This window comes from Anguilla anguilla, chromosome 2 (assembly GCF_013347855.1).
Source record: "Anguilla anguilla isolate fAngAng1 chromosome 2, fAngAng1.pri, whole genome shotgun sequence".
Lineage (NCBI taxonomy): Eukaryota > Metazoa > Chordata > Actinopteri > Anguilliformes > Anguillidae > Anguilla > Anguilla anguilla.
In genome coordinates, this window is record NC_049202.1 from 5867893 (window position 1) to 5888286 (window position 20394).

General features: G+C 51.1%; 1 protein-coding gene across 1 annotated transcript in view; it reads left to right on the forward strand.

Moving 5' to 3' along the window:
• kif16ba (kinesin family member 16Ba) overlaps positions 1-17564 on the forward strand; it is an 83435-nt gene extending 65871 nt beyond the window's left edge. The window contains exons 26-27 of the mRNA XM_035406616.1: positions 9556-9639; positions 16860-17564. Coding sequence (XP_035262507.1) covers positions 9556-9639; positions 16860-17018 — 243 coding nt within the window. The 3' untranslated portion in view covers positions 17019-17564. The remainder of the gene's footprint in view (positions 1-9555; positions 9640-16859) is intronic.
• The last annotated feature ends 2830 nt before the right edge of the window (positions 17565-20394 follow it).

The following is a 20394-nucleotide window of genomic DNA, read 5'->3' on the forward strand; positions in this document are numbered from 1 at the left end:
TACCGACACTTTTTGAAAATGAATGTGTGTGAATTTTCAGACAGTTAAAGTTCAGCAAATGTTTCCCCAGCCTTAACTGTTAACTTTGCATTTAATTTTTTTGTATTTTTCCCTCCCAACCCCGGCGTCATTTCACTTTTAACGGGACGCGATGGCGATACCCGACGGCGGCGGGCGGCTGAGTTTATCGGAATCCCCCCGGCGGGAATTCATCCGGCTTCGCCTGGAAGGGCCCCTCGCGACGGCGGGTCGAACGTCGCCCCCGTGCCTTTGAGCGAAACTGCTCCTGAGCCCCCCCCCCCCCCCCCAATCCTGGGGCCCGACTGATTTCACTGGCCCTTTAGAGGGAGATATCGCCGCGCGCTGCCATTTTAGGATCGGAACAGAAATAATTTATTTATTTGTTTATGTGCGTGCGTGTGCGTATTTTTTAAAAAAAATTTTGTGTGTGTTTTTCTGTGTTTTATTTAATTCATTTATTTTTCGGGACCTTTACACGGGCCGGATTAGCATTTGCAAGGCCTGAGCGACACTGGCAGCCCCGGATTGTGACAGCTTTCACAGGAAGAGCAGTTTGCGCCTGAGGGGGATTTCGGTTTCCCATCTGGTGACTCCGGGGCTGAATCGGGAAAAAAGTCTCGTCTAAAGTGCCACCTTCACTCTCCTCTTCACGCGCTTCTTTGTACAAACTTTTTATTTTGGTATTTCGGAAATGGCAGACGGGTTCAGACTGTTCTTATTTTTCATTTAAATTTTTTTTTTGTATCCTTGAAAGATACTGACATTCGCATTGTTTTGCGAGAGTGCGTTGGGTATGAAGGATCTGATTTGTCTCCGCATTAGACGTTTGCCACAGGTTCAGTGTCTGCAAAGCGCTTCACCTGTATGTGTGTGTGTGTGTGTGTGTGTGTTGCAGACCGTTATTTCTGCTGGAGGGTACTGACTCATTCATCTTCATGTGTTCCTGTTCAGACCGACCTCTCCTGCATACTCATTAATATTTAACACTCAGGCCAGGACATGAAAGTTACATGGGTTCAGTTGCATTTTTTTATTTATTTTTTTCCCCAGACTCGACACCCCTGTTTATTAAATAATTTATTTAGTAATTACGGTGACCAGTTAATTTATCTGACGCGAGAAAGATGAAGCGCTCTCTCTTAATCTGAGGACAAAGCACCGCTGTCAGTATCTCTGAATGCTCCACTTTGTTTAAAGCAGAGGGAGATTTTTAAGGGAGAGGATAATTACAGATGCAGAAAAGCCTCTAATGAAACGTCCCGTTTAATAGCATCCTTTAACCAGCCGTTCCCCTCCTGTTCAAAAACCCAGAGGTGGCTTCTGCTCTTCTCTTCTTTACTCACTGGGTGTGGTCTGTGAGCCGTTGTTAGGAGACTATAAAAACTCGACTTTATTTTTTTTAAATTACCAAAATAAAAAAATAATTACCGTACACAGGAAGTTGAGGTGGGGGGAGAAGGACCCCTTGGTGTGATGTCACAATTGTAAAACGCATCTTAAAAAACCGCACTGGGCCAGGTAACTTTTTTCTGTACCTAACAGCGATGCGCGTTTGAGCGATGGACGTTTACCCGATTCCGCATCGCCACGGCGGTTTAATGCGGTTTGAACGAGCCCAGCTGCACGCGTTGCAGTAAAAGGGAAAACGCGATTAGCGGCCATGCAGTCGTCAGAGGCCATAAACCGGCGCAGGCTACACGCTCACCGTGTGTGTGTTCCGCCAGGCTAATTTATCTGATTGCTTCCGAATGCATGCGCAAGGCCTCCCCCCCCCCCCCCCCCCCGTTTGCTTCTCCGGCTAAGCGGCTGATTGAAGTTGAGTAGACAAGGGGGGGGCGTGGGGGAGGGGCTTGGTGAGTAAACGGGTTTTGAAACCGTTTGAAAAGGCCGCCGCGGCGGCGGGCGGCGAGAACGCGCCTGACTGAGATTCGCGGGTCTGCGTTCTGGGGCGCGCCCGAAAACGAGAAGGCGATTTACGTGACTCACTGCTTCAGCGGGACGATCCGCTTCTGACGGATTGGGGAGATTTGGAGAACGCTGGTACTGGATGACCTCACATTGGGCCATTGTCTCCATGTTTTTTTTTTTTTGGCCATTGTTTTTTTTTATATGACCAGTATTGTCTTTTATGACCAGTAATGTTTTATTTACCCAAATAGGTAAATAAATAGCCTGACAGACGGCAGGATTCTGCCCTGACATTTTGCCATCGTTTGGTGGGATATCCAGCCATCCTCACAGATCTATCCAGAGCAGTTAGCATGATGCATTTTGCACTGCATTTTGTCACACGCATACATACAAGCATATGTACCGCACGTATTGTACACACACCACACATACACTTCACCTACACTTCACACAAACTCCAAACATACCTCACATACACCTCATACCTCCCCCCCTCACGCCACACACCACACACACACACACACACAAGCATATACATTTAGTTTTAGGCATTTGGCAAACACGCTCACGCAGAGAGACTAACACAGTAGACATTTGTTACATGCAGTCCGTTTATACAGGAGATAATTTGACTGTAGTTGTTTTCTCAAGGGCACAGCAGTATTGCACTATGAAGCGGTGTCCTTGGGCGTAGGCTGTCCAGCTCCCTAAACCACTGTGTAAGACCAGTGCTCTGTCACAGTACGCTTCACGACCAAACCCCACCCCCCCCGAAAGCGAGAGTAGAGGGAGAGGGGCGGGGTGACTCTCCCTGGCGGGGGTGTCCGAAGAGACTGTGTCCCTCCCCTTCTCATCCCCCCCCCCCCCCCCCCAAAGCTCCCAGCGTTCGCTCGTATCAAATTCAAACACCTTGGCACGTTTGCCCAGGAGGTGAGTCGAGACTCAGCACAGCCCCCCCCCCCCCCCGGTGGGAGCAGGGAGACGAGAGCAAGAAATCATGAAGCTATGCTTTTTTTTTTTTTTTTTCTTTCCTTTCTTTACCCCACCCCCCCCCCCTTGTAGAAAGCGCAGCGGTGCCAGCTCGCTTTATTCAAATCAATTTGGGTCCGTGTCCTTGGTAATGGAACGGTCCGCTCCGCCTCCACACTGAGGCTAATGCTTTGGTAAAGGTCAGGCGTCTGCAGACGCACACACACACACACACACACACACACACACACACACACACGCGTGTGTGTAAGAGAGGCCGTTCCCCTCCTTTGATCCTCTTGTATTTACGCCGTTCCTAAATAAATGAACATTGGCCATGGTCAGCGTGCACTCTGGAGCCATGAAATGGCTTTTTAAAGGTGTCGCTAACGCGCGCGCTAGCTTTCGTCTTTAGTTCCCGCCGTCGGTTCGCTCGATTATTTTCTGTTTATCCGACGCCCGTCGGTAACGTGTCTGATAGCCGCGGAACACCTCGGCGGTTCGAGAGAAGTTAAATGGCGGTTCCAACAAACTGCTGTTTTTCAGGCAGTTTGAACTGATTGTCTGTGTTACTCATCACTCTCTCTATCTCTCTCTCTTTCTCCGCCTCTCGCTCTCTCTGTCTCTCCTTTCTCTCCTCTCCCTCACTCTCTCTTTTTGAATTAGAAATATATCGAGGGTGCGTGTGTGTTCGTTGTGCGATGGCTTTTGAGCTGGGATTTTTTTTTTCTTTTTCTATTTTTTTTAAAGGCAAAAAACCTTAAGCCTTTCTGAAATTGGTGTCCAGATTTATTTATTCTCCTTACTCCAAACCGTTTTTTTTTTCCCCCTCCTCCTCCTTCTCCCTCTCCTCTCCCCTCCAGTCCTTCTGCCTGAACTACATAATGCCGATCTCAATCTGTCAGCGGCGGCGGCGGCGGCGGCGGCTCAGATGGAAAAGATTGCGAGAGCGAACGCCTAAATTATACGATCCTGCTCCCCTCGCCTCTCAGGCGCGGGCTTTCGTGAGATCTCGTGTATAATACGACTCCCGAAGATGTGAGCACAATGCTAATTGCTTCGCTATTTTCGGCCGCGCAAAAAAGATTTGTCACCGTGTGGCATCCGGCGAACGTTTGCTTAAGAGGTGGTTGTGCTCTGTAAGACATCAGGTTTTTAAAAAAAAAAATTTTTTGTCTGGGGATATTTTTTGCCTCTCAAAAGGTACAAAGGAGCGGAAGAAATGGATCTATCAGACCTTCAGCAAGGATACGTCTAGCACGCACCCTGGGCCTAAACCGCTGTACTGTAAAATCGTATCACTTCAATAAGACAAACCCACCCCCCAACCCCCCGTTGTGGATGATATGCACAGTAGTCAGACATTATGCCATTATCCTTATCCTAATAGATAATGTGTGGTAAATGTAGAGCACTACCAGATTAGCTGGTTTTGTGAGAGGAGCTGGGTACAGCAGCTAGTTTTGGGGATGCATATTTTATGCATGCCATATCATATGTTAATCAAATTAGCCATGATCCAAGCATTTTTTCTGCAAGTTCTATTAACCAAGCGCTCTTACCACTGTTTGGGGAAACATTATTCTTTAGAATTTTACTGGTTTTCCACCATTTTTTTTTTGTTCTCGTTACTGAAGGAGTCATTTTCAAATGAGATGGGGTTTGGACGGTATGTGACCCTGGTTAGCCTGGCAGGCGCTGTGCGGCGATGTTCTCCTCGTTCTGAAGATCGATCCGCGTTTCCGGTTGGCGGGTGTTTCCTGGGTGTCTGCGGCTCCGGCGAAGCCACCTGGAGGCGTTTCGGGGATCCCAAGCCGAGTGCCGCGCCCGTTTTTGGCAGCCGTCGGAGAAACGTGGGCCCGCTGGCGGTGAAGCCCCCCTTCAGGAGCGATGGAGCCAGCGCAGAACTCTGTCCTTTTTATAAACTCTGTTTTCTTTTTTATTTATTTTAAAGCTCCCTTGTGAAAGTGAGAATGCATTCTTTCTCCGGGTAATGTTGCAGATATCGAGGCCGGTGGTTAAATTCCCCTTCAGTGTTCGGTTCAGAAGCAGGGGTGTTTGGGTGTTTGTTTGGGTTGAGCAGAGTTTATCATGAATTTAATAGCTTCACCCAGGTGTTTGTGGACTAATGTTTGTGTTTTTTGGGGGGGGGAGGGGGTGAATGGCTGGGTCCAGTGATCAATGGAAAGCTGATGTGTGTTGCTTATACAAGTGATGTCATTTTGCTATCCGTGACAGGTTGCCATTGTGAGGTCAGAATTGTGCCAGATTTGTCATAGTGATCATAGGGGCTGAATCTCCTGGGAAGAGGGGGGCTTGTTGGACTGTCAATCAGATGTCTGTTACCGAGCTGCATGTAACAGTTGGAGGCGGGGCTTGCCGGTGCAGGACTGCGGTACGTCATCCCATCCTTTACAGTTTAGGATAGTGGTGCCCTGTGTGTCCCGCTGTCAGTCAGGGGGATTAAATTGGCTCATTGAGGCTTGTGGAGTTTTGGAGGATTGTAGCCGGCCATATCACTGTTTTGATTTAAGTAAGAATTATCAGTGCAGGGTTGTTAATGTTTGGGCAAGAACTGTCATGTTTTTCCATCAGCAGATAGTGGGCTTGTCAGTCTCTCTCTCTCTGTCTCTCTCTCTCTCATACGCACTCTCTCTCTCTATCTCTCTCATACACGCTCTCTCTCTGTCTCTCTCTCTCTCTCATACGCACTCTCTCTCTCTGTCTCTCTCATGCGCTCTCTCTCTCTCTCTCTCTCTCTCTGTCTGTGTGCCTCTAGCTGCTGCAAGGCAGTATTAATCAACCCGACAGAAGCCAACTGTTACTGTAGGCATAGCGCAGTTATAAATTGTACAGGGAAACTGTGCGATGCATCATTAGTTCGCTAGATTGCCTCACACTCGAGCCCAGGCACTTTAAACTGGCAGCAGCATTGCTGTGACATCACAGTGTGGTCAGTCTCAGTTTTGTGAACGTTTTAATTGTAATGAATTTATTAAAAATGTGTGGAGGGGTAAGTGCTGCGGACCACCTGTAGGGGGCAGAACTGGCGCTCATTTTAGATTTAATGACACGCTCCGCTGTGTTTGTTGTGGGATCTCCCCCGAGCGTTCCAGGGTCAACCCCCCGCCCCCAAACTCGAGTGAGAGTATCGCACTTCCAGCCAATGGGAAGGACGTTTCTCTGGACCCTGTGCGCCGTGTCCTGCTGCAGACCCGCAACTCAGCTGCCTCAGTTCCACTAAACCTGAACCCTGAACCCTGAATCCTGTGTTAAAAAGCCCCCCCTCTCAGGCTACATTTAACACCGTAGCCCCCCCATCTGTTTTGTGCTTAAAGCACTATACCCTAAGTCTCCCGCCTGCCCTTGCTATGCTAGCAGTGTTACAGGTTTATGTGATGCCACCGGTGATTTGCTGTTGACTTTAAGTATGTCATTCCCTGCGCGCTTACCCAAGACGCCCTGCACAAGATCATCCGCCGCGCAGCTAAACGTGCCGTGCTAACTGTCGCTAAGTGTGGCGTGCGTGCGCTAAATGTGGCCAAATGTGGCGTGCGTGTGCTCGCCCTACGGCTGCCGTTCCGGTCCGCTAGTCCGCCGTTCGTCTTTATTTTGTCGTCCGCCGGCGTGGAAAAAAACCGCACGGGCCGATTAACTCATTAATTAGTCTGAGATGAAAGGAGTTACCCGCGTGTTCGGTCGGACCGGACCGGACCCGGGCCTGGCCCCTCTGTGGGGTCTTCCAGCGTTCGGCGGCTGGTTGTTATGGGAACGCTAGTGGCCCGGAAACGAGTCACGCGGAGAGAGAGAGAGTCGCAATTTGCGGGTAATTAGGTAGGCGGGGCCCCGCGGCCGCCAGTCAGCGCGACGCGCGTTAAAAATAGAAACGAGAACGCCCGCGAGCGCGCGGCGTAATTGGCGAGAAGTGTTCCGCGGCGTCGCTCGATGTGAAGAGCATCGTCGTTCGCATCTTTTGTCAACAGCCGCGATTTTTACCGTACTGCACGTCTGAAAGGAAATGCTGGGATTATTAGGGGTTTTGGTGGGTGTGGGTGTGGGTGTGGGTGTGTGTGTGTGTGTGTGTGTGTGTGTGTGTGTGTGTGTGTCTGTCTGCGTCTGTGTCTCTGTCTGTGCGTGTACTTCCACGTGCCTGCATTCCTGTATGTATGTACATATATGAATTGAATCAGACCCTGGGTCAAATATGTATTTGTTTTGGATTCAAATACTTTTCTACGCTTTACTGATCTTGTCTGGTGTATTGGGAACCAATGAAATACTCTCAAAAAGTGCAAACCATGCCTTCTGGTCATATTGGCAGGCTCAATTACACCAGGCAAGATCAATAGAGCACAGAAAAGTATTTGAATTGAACAAACGTATTTAATCCAGGTCTGAATTGAATACATATCGCTGGAAACTCTTCTAGGAGAGCGTTATTCGCGAGTCTTTCCACAAACATGGCGGGTTTTTCTGCTCCACGTCTGGAGGAAATTCCACATGTGGTTTCAAATTATTTCCATGCTGAAAAAAACCAAAAAAAATAAAAATAAAATAAACTGACAAACTTGGCAAAGTGAAACCGACTTAAATAAAATGTCATCTTTGCGTTTCCCTGAGATTGATGGGCTCCTGGGAGAACACTGAAGCGCGTCTTTTTCCACTGTTGGGTTTTTTTTATCAGAGCCAGCCCTGGAAGGCTGCGTGTCATAGGCGTGTCGATCTGTCCCGGAGACTAACAGAACCGAAGGGCGCTCGTTTCCATATTAGCCATTAGCCGTATCGCTAGTCTAAGTTTGTCTAAGTACCGCATTAAACTTATTTCTTGAAGTGGCGAAGAGACACTGGGTTTCACGTAAGCGCAAATCCAATTAAGTTCGGTCCTCCTTGATAAAACACCGGTTCCTACTTCATTTCTCTCAATGGAAGCAGAGAGAGAGAGGGGGAGAGCGAATGAAAAGCTTTTTTATTTCCCTGTGCTGAGGAGAGACCGGTTCAGATTTAGCTGTCATTTCTGAGAGGAAGATGTCTTTCAGCGCACTTTGGCATGTGTCTGGCAACTCCGTTTCCTCTCTGTCAGGCTGCCGCTCCAGCCCCCGCGTATCGGAACGTCTCTTTCTAGATCTTTCCTTCATTCGCACCGCCTGCGTTTGTGAAGCCGCGCTGAAGAGAGCATGAGTAAGATTCCATTCCATTGGTTTGCTAAGCTACCATAGTAAGCTATGCTTCGTGATGTTCCTGCTGTTTTTGCATTGGGCCGTTTGGATAGACTGCATTGAGGAAATCTGTTTACAACTGAGTAGACAGCCACTTGAGCAGCCAGCATTAACCCCCCCCCCCCCCCCCCCCCCCTTTACCCCACCCCGCTTTCCCAAGGTGTGTTTCTGTTCTGTTGCTATGGCGACGAGCGCTCAGGTAACGGAGCGTACTCCCCCTCAGGTAATTTCCATTACGCTCGGGGGCGGGGTTCGCCGAGGGCCCGTTCCCCCTCAGTCCGGGGAATTGGGCGGAGTCGGGGGGGGGGGGGGGGGGGGGTCTTGCGGGGGACGGATGTATGCGGTGGCGTTTTAAAGGAATGCTAATGTTCCCTGGGACCGTTGTTTCCGGAGATTACCGCGGAGCTTCGAACCAATGGCGTCCTTACGGCATGATAATTCAAGGTGACGGGCCTCGTCCCCCCCCCCCCCCCCCCCCCCCCCGTTAACCGGCTCGTTTGCCCTTCTCGCTCCTGCTCTTTATCTTTCTAAAAGAAGGTTTTATTCCCCGTGATATTTGAGAAGTTTTATTAAGTCCCAGCCCAGGTTGTTCACCTGGGAGCCGCCCCCCCTTCCCCCTCCCCTCCTCCCCTCCCTGTTTCGTCTCTCGGCTCTTTCTTTCTTCAGACGCTCTCTCTCTTCCTCACATGCGTAATGTCTGCCCCCCCGCCCTCCCCCGTTCCCTGTGCAACACGTGCCCGCTGGCTTAATGAATTGATTAGGAGAGCGGAGGAGCGGACCCAGACGAGCCGGGGGAGGGAGGCAGGGGGGTGGGGGGTTTAAGACCCGCTCCTTCGCCCCACACTTAAGATCACGCTCACCCCCCCCCTCCCCCCCCCCCTTTCATTTTTATGAGTCTGCCTCTCCTTTCAAGTCCCTGTCAGCGGGGCCAACGGAGCGTGAAGGGGGGTCTGACCCGCCGCCTCGCCCCCGAACGACAGAACACCTCGTCCCCGGGAAGAGACTCCTGCAGGCCACACCGCCATGTGCCCCCTCACCCCCACCCCACACCTTCATCTCCCCCCTCCCACAACCCCTCTCCCTCACCCCACCATCTCTCTCCCTGCCCACCCCTCCATCTCTCTCTATCCCCCACCCCTCCATCTCTCTCCCTGTCCACCCCTCCATCTCTCTTTTCCCTTTCATCCCTTCATCTCTCTTTTCCCCCTCACCCCCTTCCTCACCCCTCCATCTTACCTCCACCCCCCCTCCCCCTCCATCGCTCTCCCTCCCACCTTAATCCCTCCATCTCTTTCCTTCCTACAAACCTCCCTCACCCCTCCATCTCTCTCCTTCTCCTCCTCCCTCCACCTCCCCATTACTCTTAGTAACCCTCAGGTTTCTCCTCCTCTTGTTCCTCTGACCTCCTCTCCTCTCCTCTCCTCATCCCTCCCTCCAGCTGGCAGCCTTGGAGTTCCCGCCGAAGAAGCTGTTTGGGAACCGGGACGAGCGCGTGGTGGCCGAGCGGCGAGCCCTTCTGGAGGTACGTACCGCTCCCCCCCGAAACCCGAAACCTCCCTGGGGTTCGCCCGCGCCCGCGGAAGACCCGCCGTCCCGGGTCGAGGCGTTTCAGGGCAGCGGGTCACACCGCCTCCTCGGCATCACCGCCGGGACACGCGCCGGGTCCCGCCAGTAGGTGGCAGCAGCGAGCTGCGGATCCGCAGACGGAAACCGTCCGTTCCCGCCTCGCTCTAACGGGGGGGGCGGCTGTAGTCCGCCTCCCCGGTACCCCCCCCCCCCCGCTCGATCGACCGCATCACGCCAAGCGCTCGAAAAAAGGCCAGCGCGTAATCTTCACTACAGCGATATCAGATTCTCATAAACGAGGTCCTCGTGTCAGGGTAATACCGGTCTGTAGTGCTCTCTCTCTCTCTCTCCCTCTCTCTCTCTCTGTGACATCACGGCTGTATTTGAATACCCTGCCCGCTGGCCTGTAACTTTTTTTTGAAAACCACGCTTATAAACTGTGGCCGCCTCATAATCTCCGTTAAATTCCGCGGCTGATATTTTTCTGATGGCGGCACCAGATGGCGGTTCTTCTTCTTCTTTTTTCGCGGTTTGCGGTCGGAGGCTGCAAGGACACGGGTCGTTAGGCAACATGGAAGAAAGCCCCTTTTTCCGTTACCCCCCCCCCCCCCTCATAAATAGTTGATAACGAGCGGCGGCGCAGACGGCGTGCGCTTGTAGCGTTTGTAAGGTTCCGTATCCGCGGATACACGCGCCGGCGCGGCTACCCCCCTTTAGCGCCCAATTTTGGCGCCTATTTTTTTACCGGCTCGTGAGAATCTCGGCCGTTGCGCTCGAAGGGGTTAACCGTTCCTTTCTTGGCGGAACGCTTCGCAGAGCGGGAAGGGGGGGAGGAGGGGGGTGGTGTTGGGGGGGGGGGGGGGTGGTGTTGGGGGGGGGGGGTGGGTGGAGGATAGAGAGCCCCTTTGCTCCAGTCCCCGAGTCTCTGGTTCATTAATTAATACAGCAGCCGGAGTGAAGACAATCAATTCCACCCTAACACGACACGCAGTCTTCCGTTCAGCAGACACGGAGAGGGGGAGAGAGGGGGGGGGGGGGTAGAGGGAACAAGAGGGAGAGAAGAGGGATGGAGAGAGAGGGAGAAAGAGAGAAAAGGATGGAGAGCTTCCTGCTTCTCTCTGTTTCAGTGTAGCTCGCTTTTTAATTGCCTCCAACAGTTTTAATTGTTGGAAATGTCAATGGCAAACATCCAGAATGTTTGAAGAGAACACTCTCTGCTCTGTCTCATTAGTGTAGTTTATAATACCTTTACCTCTCTCTCTCTCTCTCTCATGTTTTATGTATTTATTCATTCAGTGACTGTAGGCTGGTTTGATTGAAATGCCACTTTCATTAAATGCCTGTGTGTATGTGAATAATCTTTTGAAACCTCCCCCCTACCCCCCCCCCCCATCCTTACCGTCACTGACGCGCACAGTGGTGGATCTTGGCTGGCGTGGACAGTAGCAGCTGGTGCACAGCGCCCCCCCCGCGCCGGTCTCCGCTGGGCCGTGTCGTGAGCCACGCCCTGAGGCCCGAGATCGGGTCACCACCGCGTGCTTTCCGGACGCAAACATGGCCGACAGCTGGGCGCTCCCTTCGCGGTTACTCCCGCCCTGCGGTCATCCCGACCTAGTCTCCGCCCCCCCCCCCCGCGTCCCCACACCCCCACATTCCCTACCATCCATGCCTCCACACCCCCAAAACCCACACCACCCACACCTCCATACCCCTACACCCCCCACCACTCACATCCTCCAATCTGCCACACACCCCACCATCCACATCCTCCCACCCTCCACACCCCCTACCCCCCACCACCCACATCCTCCCACCCCCCAAACCCTCGACCTCCCCACCCCCACCCCCTATAAGACAGCATGGGTGCAGCACCCTCCTTTCGTGGGGCTGTTCCTCTCACCGGCTGCCTCGTCCTGCCCACATCACCCACCCCTCCATCTGCCCTGGGGGAACATCCTGTATTTTTTATATTGTACTTCTTTAATAATGAATTTCTGCCGTGCAGAATTCTCCCTTTTCTACTCTCCCCTCTCAGCCGTCTGTTCTTTCTTCTTTCTTCGTCTCTCCCTCTCTTTTTCTTCTTCGTCGTCTCATCCCGCTCTCCTGCCGCACGGCTGAGGCGGCATCGTGCCGCCGATCTCGAGTTTCCAGGCGGTTTCTACCCCCGGCGTGGGTTTCGAGGTCCCCCCCGGGTGGGTTATCGACAGCGCAGCGGCTGCGCACGCCGCCAGGCCAGTGGACGTATCACCCAGACAGGCCAGACGCACGCAGACCAGCCTGCCTGTGTAGCTGCGTGTCTGCCTGCTAGCCTTAGCGCCCGCCGTGCGCCTAACCCTCAATCTGGTGGAGAGTGGGCTTACGGCCTCCGCCTGTCCATCAGTAGCCTGTCCACCCCCGGATTCATGTCCACCTGGGGGGTCAGCGCATGCCCAGGCCACTCACCTTTCTTTTTTTCTTTTTTTGTGACCGTTCACGTTTGTTTTTGGACAGCGGGGACGCTAACAGGATGGTTTGTGGAGATTAGCTCTCCTCGGCCTTTCCTGTAACATAAAATCAGTCCACCCAGGGTCTACCGTCTTATCTCAGCCGGAAAAAAAAACCCTAAATAAAGAATAAAAAAGACTGTATGTATAGAGGCTTGGGCAGCTGATGCATCTGTGACTTCGATATGGCTGGCTGGTTCTCCTCTCAAGGTTAAGATTGTCTGAGAAAAGGTTAGCGGCGTTCAGCGGTATACGGCCTGCGTAATGGCCTGACTGTTTTAAAAGGCTTTTAACGGAAGCGCGACATCCTTTAACGGATACAGGACTCAGTCAGAGGTCGAAGCGATCTCCCGCAGGTCGAAGCTGAAACGGATCCGGACTTTGAGGGAAGGTGCGCTCTTGCCGTCGTCTTGTACCACGGGCCCTAATCTGGAGATTTTTTCCCGCCGCAAAGATTAAAGATGGAATGCAATAATAGCCCAGCGAGCGATTAATGAGCGTGTAAGCGCAAGAGAAATATCTAGATGACGAACCCGGTGTTAATTAAAATGTCAGACCGCTTCTGGCTGAGGGAAACGTTATTTCGTAATATAAAAGTCATCCTTTAATTAAATCATACTTGTATTTTGAAATTGAATGACTCTATCAAATGAGGAGAAGCCGATAAGGAAATTAAACAAAAAAAAAAAAAAAAAAGTGGAAGAGAGAAAATCGGGCTCAAATGAAAATAATTTAAGGGGACGCTAAGTTGCGGATCATCTGACGACTGGGCTAAGGCCGTGGGAAAGCCGGTGTGCCAAAGCCTCGATGAAATTAAAGTCTCTCAGTATTTGGACAGTCGGTTACTTGGTTGAACCACAAAAGCCGTCCGATGCTGCCCCACTAAAGTGCCATGGGAATGTGGTAGAGCGCTGGCTTTGGCTGGGGACTCAAGTCACAATAGCTACTGCTGGAGGAAGCCCCTCCCCGACTCCAGTCTTAGAGACGGTTTTTGATTGGCCGGGGAAACAGACGGGCGTTCTGTCTGTGGCCATCAGCCTATGGAGCGGCAGATTGGTCAGCCCAGCTTTCTGGGTGCCTCGATGGGATTTTGCTGCAGTTGGGTTTTAAGATGGGCTTGTCTCGTAGATGTGAAATTAAAAAACACTTGTGGAGGAAATGACTTATCCCATGGGTAGACCTGTAGGTGAAGTCAGTACTCTCACCAAGCTCTTTCCCAAACGAGCCCCTTTAGTGAAATTGTGGCTGGTTCAGTGTCCTCTGGTTTCTCACTGAATGTGTACTCAGACTAGCACCTGCATATGTGACCTGATGGAAGTTAAGATGGCTGTCATTTCTAGATCAAACCGGCTCATAGATTGAATTTAATTTTGTTATTTATTTTAGTTTGCGGGACTTTCTGCAGCTGTCGGCTGTGATTGGTGGGCTCTGTTGGGTGAAAATAAGCTCAAGGCTGAGAGTGATTTTCAGCCTCCCAATTTTCAGGCCCCTTTTTCAATTACACCCCACGCCTCGCTTTTCCCCGAAAACAGTCTGTTCGGCTTTTTTTATTTTTTATTATCGAACCGTTGCATTTTAAACTAAAATAAATCAAGTCCATTAACTGCGAATGGCTCACCTTTTTTTTTTCTTTTTCCTTTTGGTTTAGTTTTTTTTTTAGTTTTCTTTGATTGCTTGGAGAGAGTTTCATTTCTCTGTCTTTCCTCCCCCACGCGCTGGGCCTACACGTGCGAGAGAACTGTTGCGCGAACGTCAGGACAGATTAGGAAAAGCAGCTTTTCGCTAAATCGTAATCATCTTTGTCAGCTTTTTAGATCATTAACACCTTTTGCAGTTTTCCGCATTTGACAATGCTACTAAATTAATCACGGAAATTAATTAATCGCATCATAGCTAAAGTAATTATGCAGCCAGAAATGTAAATGCCAACACATTTTCTCTCTCTGTTCTGTATTCATTTCTAGCTCTCTCTTTTTTCTGTGTGACATTATTTACATGCTGTGTCTCGGGATGCAGTAATGGTGTCATGGTTTATGCAAAATGCAAAACTATCTCGGTGCCACTTACCAACTTATTATACATTCAGCTGTTGGCACCTTGGCGTGCAGCGGTTTGAAGAGAAATGAACGACTTCATAACGAATCGCACTTCACGGTTTTCCTGAATGGTTCGTGACCTTTAACCCCTGATTTTCACAGCCTTTTACACAAACGGCTACGTCCCCCTGAACCGTGAGTTATTAGGAGCTGGATCCCAGTATTAAAGCGTAGAGAGTTTTATTTTTCCCCTCTATATTTATTTCATTCCCCCCCCCCCTTCTGTATCCTTGCCTGAGGTACTCTAAGCAAATATCCATAAAAATAAAAAATAAAGTAACATTTCCAAAGTTCATCCTATTATGAAGATTCTACGGCTGTACATCGATTGGAGTGAACTCTTTAATAAGTTAACTTTAACGGTCTAGAACAGGGAGGCACAAATCTGTCCTCGGTGCCTGAAGTAGTTTTTATTTTCGCTCTTCCTCCGCAATCAGGAACTGCTTCAGCCCTGGGACACCGGTTGCACTGGGAAAAACACACACACAAAAAAAAACATAAGGCAATCTCAGCAAGTATTTTAGTCGTATATATTTGGACTTAATATGTTATTTATATTACCTTTTTTTTGCTAAATAGTGTTGCCAATGAGGTGAGAGAGTTTGACTCATTTCAAGATTTGCCTATGCAAACTTGAAACAAACTATTTTCTACTGGAGTCAGAGAAAAAAAAATTAAGTCATAACTCATTACAAACTCTTGAGACAGACTTGTTTTTTTTTTTTTTTTTTACAGTTTGCGTGGTGGAATTTCTGGCAAATCATTGACGTTAATCAATCCATTATCTTTTGGGGTAGAAACAGCCAATAGTTCTCCTGTCTTTATCGGCCTGATTTGACTGTATATATGCTCCAGGCAGTTCTGTGTCAGAACCTAAGGAAAAGTTTAGCCGGTCTCTTAAGTGCTCGTCTGTTGCAGTGGCTGTGTTCTTGTGACACGGAGGACAGGTTGAAAAGGTGTCTTCAATAGTATTTGCCGTGTCTCTTTACATTTCGCTTCTGGCCAGACCTCCGAAACGCGGCGACGCGCGATTAATAAACGTCTACGCAAACATTTTCACTCCTCCTCCCCTGAAAGGCTCCAATTTTTGTGTACATGAAGCACTCTCATTGGCCCAGCAGTCAGGCGAGATGGACATAACAGCCTATTGCGTTCGCCTTACGTGACACCGACTCCTTGTCTCCGTGACAGTTTTATTATTTTGAGCGCTCTTCGAGAATAAAAGCATCAAGGTTCCAGGGGCGCGAAAACGGTCTCTGCTCGAACCCCGCGTGCTTCGCCGTGGTAAAATCCACACGAGCAAAAAGGGCGCGGTCCCGTGTGTGTTTACCGGCGTGGCTCAGTTCTTTGTGCTTGAAATGATGCTAATAAATTGCTACTCGGAGACGGTGGAGTTTTATGGCCCGTGAGAAATTGGCTGCGCGTTGCTGTCTCCAGGCAGAGAGAGGAGGAGGGCTGCGTTTGATGATGCGTCGCTCGTGTTTTAGGGCCTGCCGTCGGAATGAGGAAATTGAATGAAATGATCGCGGCCAATTAAACGGACGATGCGTTTTTCGGCGGGGGGCGAAACGGAGCCTCTGCCTCTGCCGCTAACCGCGTGGCGCGCGCGAAACGCCGCAAGGTCGCGGGGCGCGTGGGTAAAACCGCGGGGCAGGGGCGCGGAGCGTAATCGGGGAAATCGAGCGGGGGAACCCGGGCCGCGGGCTTTCGCGCTGAAGGGGTCCCCACGGGTCACGCGTGCAGTGAGCCCGTCTCTGAGGAGGAACTCTGGCAGAGGGGCGAAACGGTTTCTTAAACGGTAATATCTCGCCCGTTTCAGTTTGCTGGATGCGGGAAAACGATGACTTCCTTTCCTCGATGACGAAGCTCACGAACGTCCTCCGAATTCGATTTGTGAATATTTGCGACCTGAATTCCAAACCTTGGATACTGTCTGCTTAAATTGAGCCCCTGCCCCCCATGCACACACACAGACAAACACACATACATACATGTACACGCACGCACACATACACACACACACATATAGGGGCGACCTTAGCTGAGGAAGTAGGAGCAGTTGTCTGGCAGTCGGAGGGTTGCCGGTGTCGAAGTGTCTCTGAGCAAGACACCTAACCCCCCAATTGCTCCCAACGAGCTGATTGGTACCTTGCATGGCAGCCTTTCACCGTTGGCGTCTGAGTGTGTGTGTGTGTGTGAATGGGTGAATGAGAGGCATCGATTGTAAAGCGCTTTGGATAAAAGCGCTATATAAATGCAGTCCATTTGCCATTTACATACACACCTCCTTATGAATAGTCACTCTTTCTCCAGCTTGCTGTTTAAGCCCTCTTTGCCTGTGTGACCTTAGCTCAAGCGCTGCTTATCGAGCTGGCCTAGCGCCCTGGCATTAGCATGTGAACCCACCCGAGCGCAGGTCGCCTCGCGCCGTGAAATCGGATTTCTTTTCCCGCCGAAAACCCCGCCAGGTCGGGGACCGCGCCCGTGCTTGTGAACCGCAGAACTTTCCGGGGCGCCTCGCTGCGTTTATTTTTTTGGCATCGGTGTTGTTCATCACGCGTTTGTTTTTGTTTTTGCTTCCTGTGCGTCTCCCGCAGAAGTACCTGCGGAACTTCTTCCGGCTGATGCTGAGCTCGGCGAGCTCGCCCCTGCGCGCGGAGGAGACGGGCCTGGGCCTGTCCAAGCACGCCGTCTGCGAGTTCTCCCCGTTCTTCAAGAAGGGCGTCTTCGACTACAGCAGCCACGGAACCGGCTGAGCCGCTCCGCAGGGGAGAGCCGGTCGGAACCGGTCGGAGCTGGACAGAAAAAACCGGTCAGGCCCGGTACAGTGGAACCGCAAGACGGCCATAGGAGTAGAACCAAATAAAGAAACACAGCTGGTGCCTTTTTCTCTGACAGCGCTCGACTGGCAGCGACGAAACTGAACCACACTACGTCCTGCCTGCCCTCAGCCAAACTTTTACACAGACAGACACACACACACACACACACACACACACACGCGCGCACAAACACTAGAAAGAACCCCGCTAACAGCTGCTCTCTGAGGAACTGAATTCACGCGGGCAGCGTGAAAGTTGCCAGGCTTTCCGCTGCCCGTCAAAGTGTCGCGGCCGGCTCCAGGTGCCGCCGTGTGGGTCTGGCCGCCCTGGCATATTGGCGGTCCCCCTGGAACGAGCCCCCCCCCCCCCCCCACGGTCCTCCCCCTCCAGGCCAGAGAGGGGCTGAGACGAAACGATGGACACTTCTGATTAAATGTGCTTCTGAGCCTCCGGCGGCTCTCTCACCCGGCTCTCTCTCTCTCTCTCTCCCTCCCTCCCTCTCTCTCTCTCTCACCCGGCTCTCTCTCTGTCTTTCCCTCTCTCTCACCCGGCTCTCTCTCTCTCTCCCTCTCCCTCTCTCTCTCTCTCCCTCTCTCCCTCTCTCTCTCACCCGCCTCTCTCTCTGTCTCTCTCTCTCTCTCTCTCTCTCTCTCTCTCTCTCTCTCTCTCTCTCACCCGGCTCTCTTTCCCCCTCTCTCTCTTGCCCGGCTCTTTCTCTCTCTCGTGGCTCTCGGCCGAGCCGGGCCCCGATGTGAAGCCTGCGACACAGTTTAAGCAGTGGGGAGGAGGCGGCGGGCGAACGCGGCGGGCGAACGCGGCGGGCGAACGCGGCGGGCGAACGCAGGGCTCACGCCCGAGTCGGGTCACCCCGCGGTTTTTCTGATTACATCAGAGTGCCGCTCACCACACTTCGATCTCCCCCCCCCCCGCCCGCCTCCACCCTAAACTCGGAGTGACCCTGCGAGATGGTGGATTATGACTGCATTCATTCGCTTGTGTTTTTAATGTGCCTCTCTTCCCTGCGCCCCCTCCTCTCTCTCTCTCTCTCTCTCTCTCTCTCTCTCCTGTCTCTCCCTCGCTTCTGTAATGCATACCGAATACGGGCTCACGCCTGTTACTACGGCAACTGACCCTCAAATGCAGCAGAGCCCCCCACCCCCTCACCCCCCCACAGCTACCTCTGTGCTCTAAAGCGGTTCCGTTTCTATTACCCCCCCCCCCCCCCACTTCAGAAGAGCATATGCTTCAGTCCTACAGCTGTACAGTTAGATTTTAACACCCCCCGCCACCCCTCTTTTTTTTGTTAGCCTCAAAATGGTGAAAACGCTAACGGTCTAGCTTAGCACAGGCTGAAAGTGAAACTAATTTTACTTCTGGAGGATGACACGTGATGACACGTGCAGCGGGAAAACGATTAGCCTTCGATTAGCGGAGCGGCTAACGGCGAAACGGAGCGCACACGTGTCCACCGGGAACGTGCGAGCTAAGTGCCAGACCTGGCTAACCGCGTTCCCTGCGCCACGTCCGCAAAACACTAAAACATCAGCGATACCACCCTCCACGTCGGTCTCGGAGGGCGCAGGGCTTATATTTACATCGACTGCGTCTCCGTTAAACGACTCCCATCTGTTAGCTTAGCGCTGGACACTTCGCTGAGTGTCTGCGTGCCTTGGCCACGCTTAATAATTCACTCTGGTACAGATTCCTCCGTACGGGAGATACTGAAAACGACTGTGAGGAAAAGGGTACGTATGTACTGGGATTCGACGAATACAGCAGATGTGATCTGCATCCAACGACAGTTTAAAGTGGTTAACATTCTAATTAATTGGCACCGTATATGAAATCCTATATGGATGCCGATCAGTATCTTCAGATATTTAAAAAAATAAAAACGGTCAAAATGAATCTCCACACAGATGATGTGCAGACACACAAACCCCCCCCCCCCCGGGCACACATCCCCCAAACTTTTAAGCTTTTTTTTTTTTTCTACTACCCATTGATGCTCTACTGATACACATAAATAGGTGCATTGACTGGATCATCGATCTTCAACACTGCTGAATGTATAAAGGACTACACTACCCATGCACACTGGGGTTCAAGCCTCACCTTGTGTTGCAGACCTGCTGCTGAAGGGGAAGACAGTCATTGCCTAATGCCCAGGTGTCATTCCTCCCTTTCAATAAGTAAATAGGCGTTCCGGGTGTGGATGGGTCGGATTATACATATTCATGCCGTTCGCAGATGCAGGATCAAGGACAGATAATAGAGAGAACGGTGAATTCATTAGCGCCCGATGCTAATTTGCGAGCGTTGAGGAAGTGGGACGTATCTTTCGTATCGTCGCTCTGTCGGCCCAGCAGCCCCTGCTGTGGAACTGGCCAAGGGGGGAGAAGGAACGCTGAAGGGAAGGCAGTCTTCTCCCTTTAATTTAAACACTTTCCTTTTCACTGGTAGTTTTAAATAACTGTCCATTTAAATTTAAACCCATCTCCTCATGAGAAAACAGTCACACACGCGCGCACACACACACACACACACACTCAAGTGCATATATGTTTATTTCCTACAACCTCAAAATAATGAGTATGCAGTTGAAGTGGACTGTGGCCTTCATTAGGCTATTAGACAAAAAATATATAAATCATGGGGACAAAGTAAAGAAATGATTGACAGACCGACATTGGTACAGTATGTGAGATTTCTCTTAGAGCAGAAAATTTGGATCATCATCTTGTCTTATTGTCAAATTACCTCAGCTATACATTGTGCAGTTTAACAGCGGGAATTCTGTGACTGTCGCAGATACTGAGTGACTCCGTACTGCACAGCGGGAATACTGCACATTGGGAATTCTGTGACTGTCGCAGGTACTGAGTGACTCCGTACTGCACAGCGGGAATTCTGTGACTGTCACGGGTACTGAGTGACTCTGTACTGCACAGCGGGAATTCTGTGACTGTCGCAGGTACTGAGTGACTCTGTACTGCACAGCAGGAATTCTGTGACTGTCACAGGTACTGAGTGACTCTGTACTGCACAGCGGGAATTCTGTAACTGTCACAGGTACTGACTCTGTACTGCACAGCGGGAATTCTGTGACTGTCGCAGGTACCGAGTGACTCCGTACTGCACAGCGGGAATTCTGTGACTGTCACAGGTACTGAGTGACTCTGTACTGCAGAGCGGGAATTCTGCACATTGGGAATTCTGTGACTGTCACAGGTACCGAGTGACTCCGTACTGCACATTGGGAATTCTGTGACTGTCGCAGGTACTGAGTGACTCTGTACTGCAGAGCCCA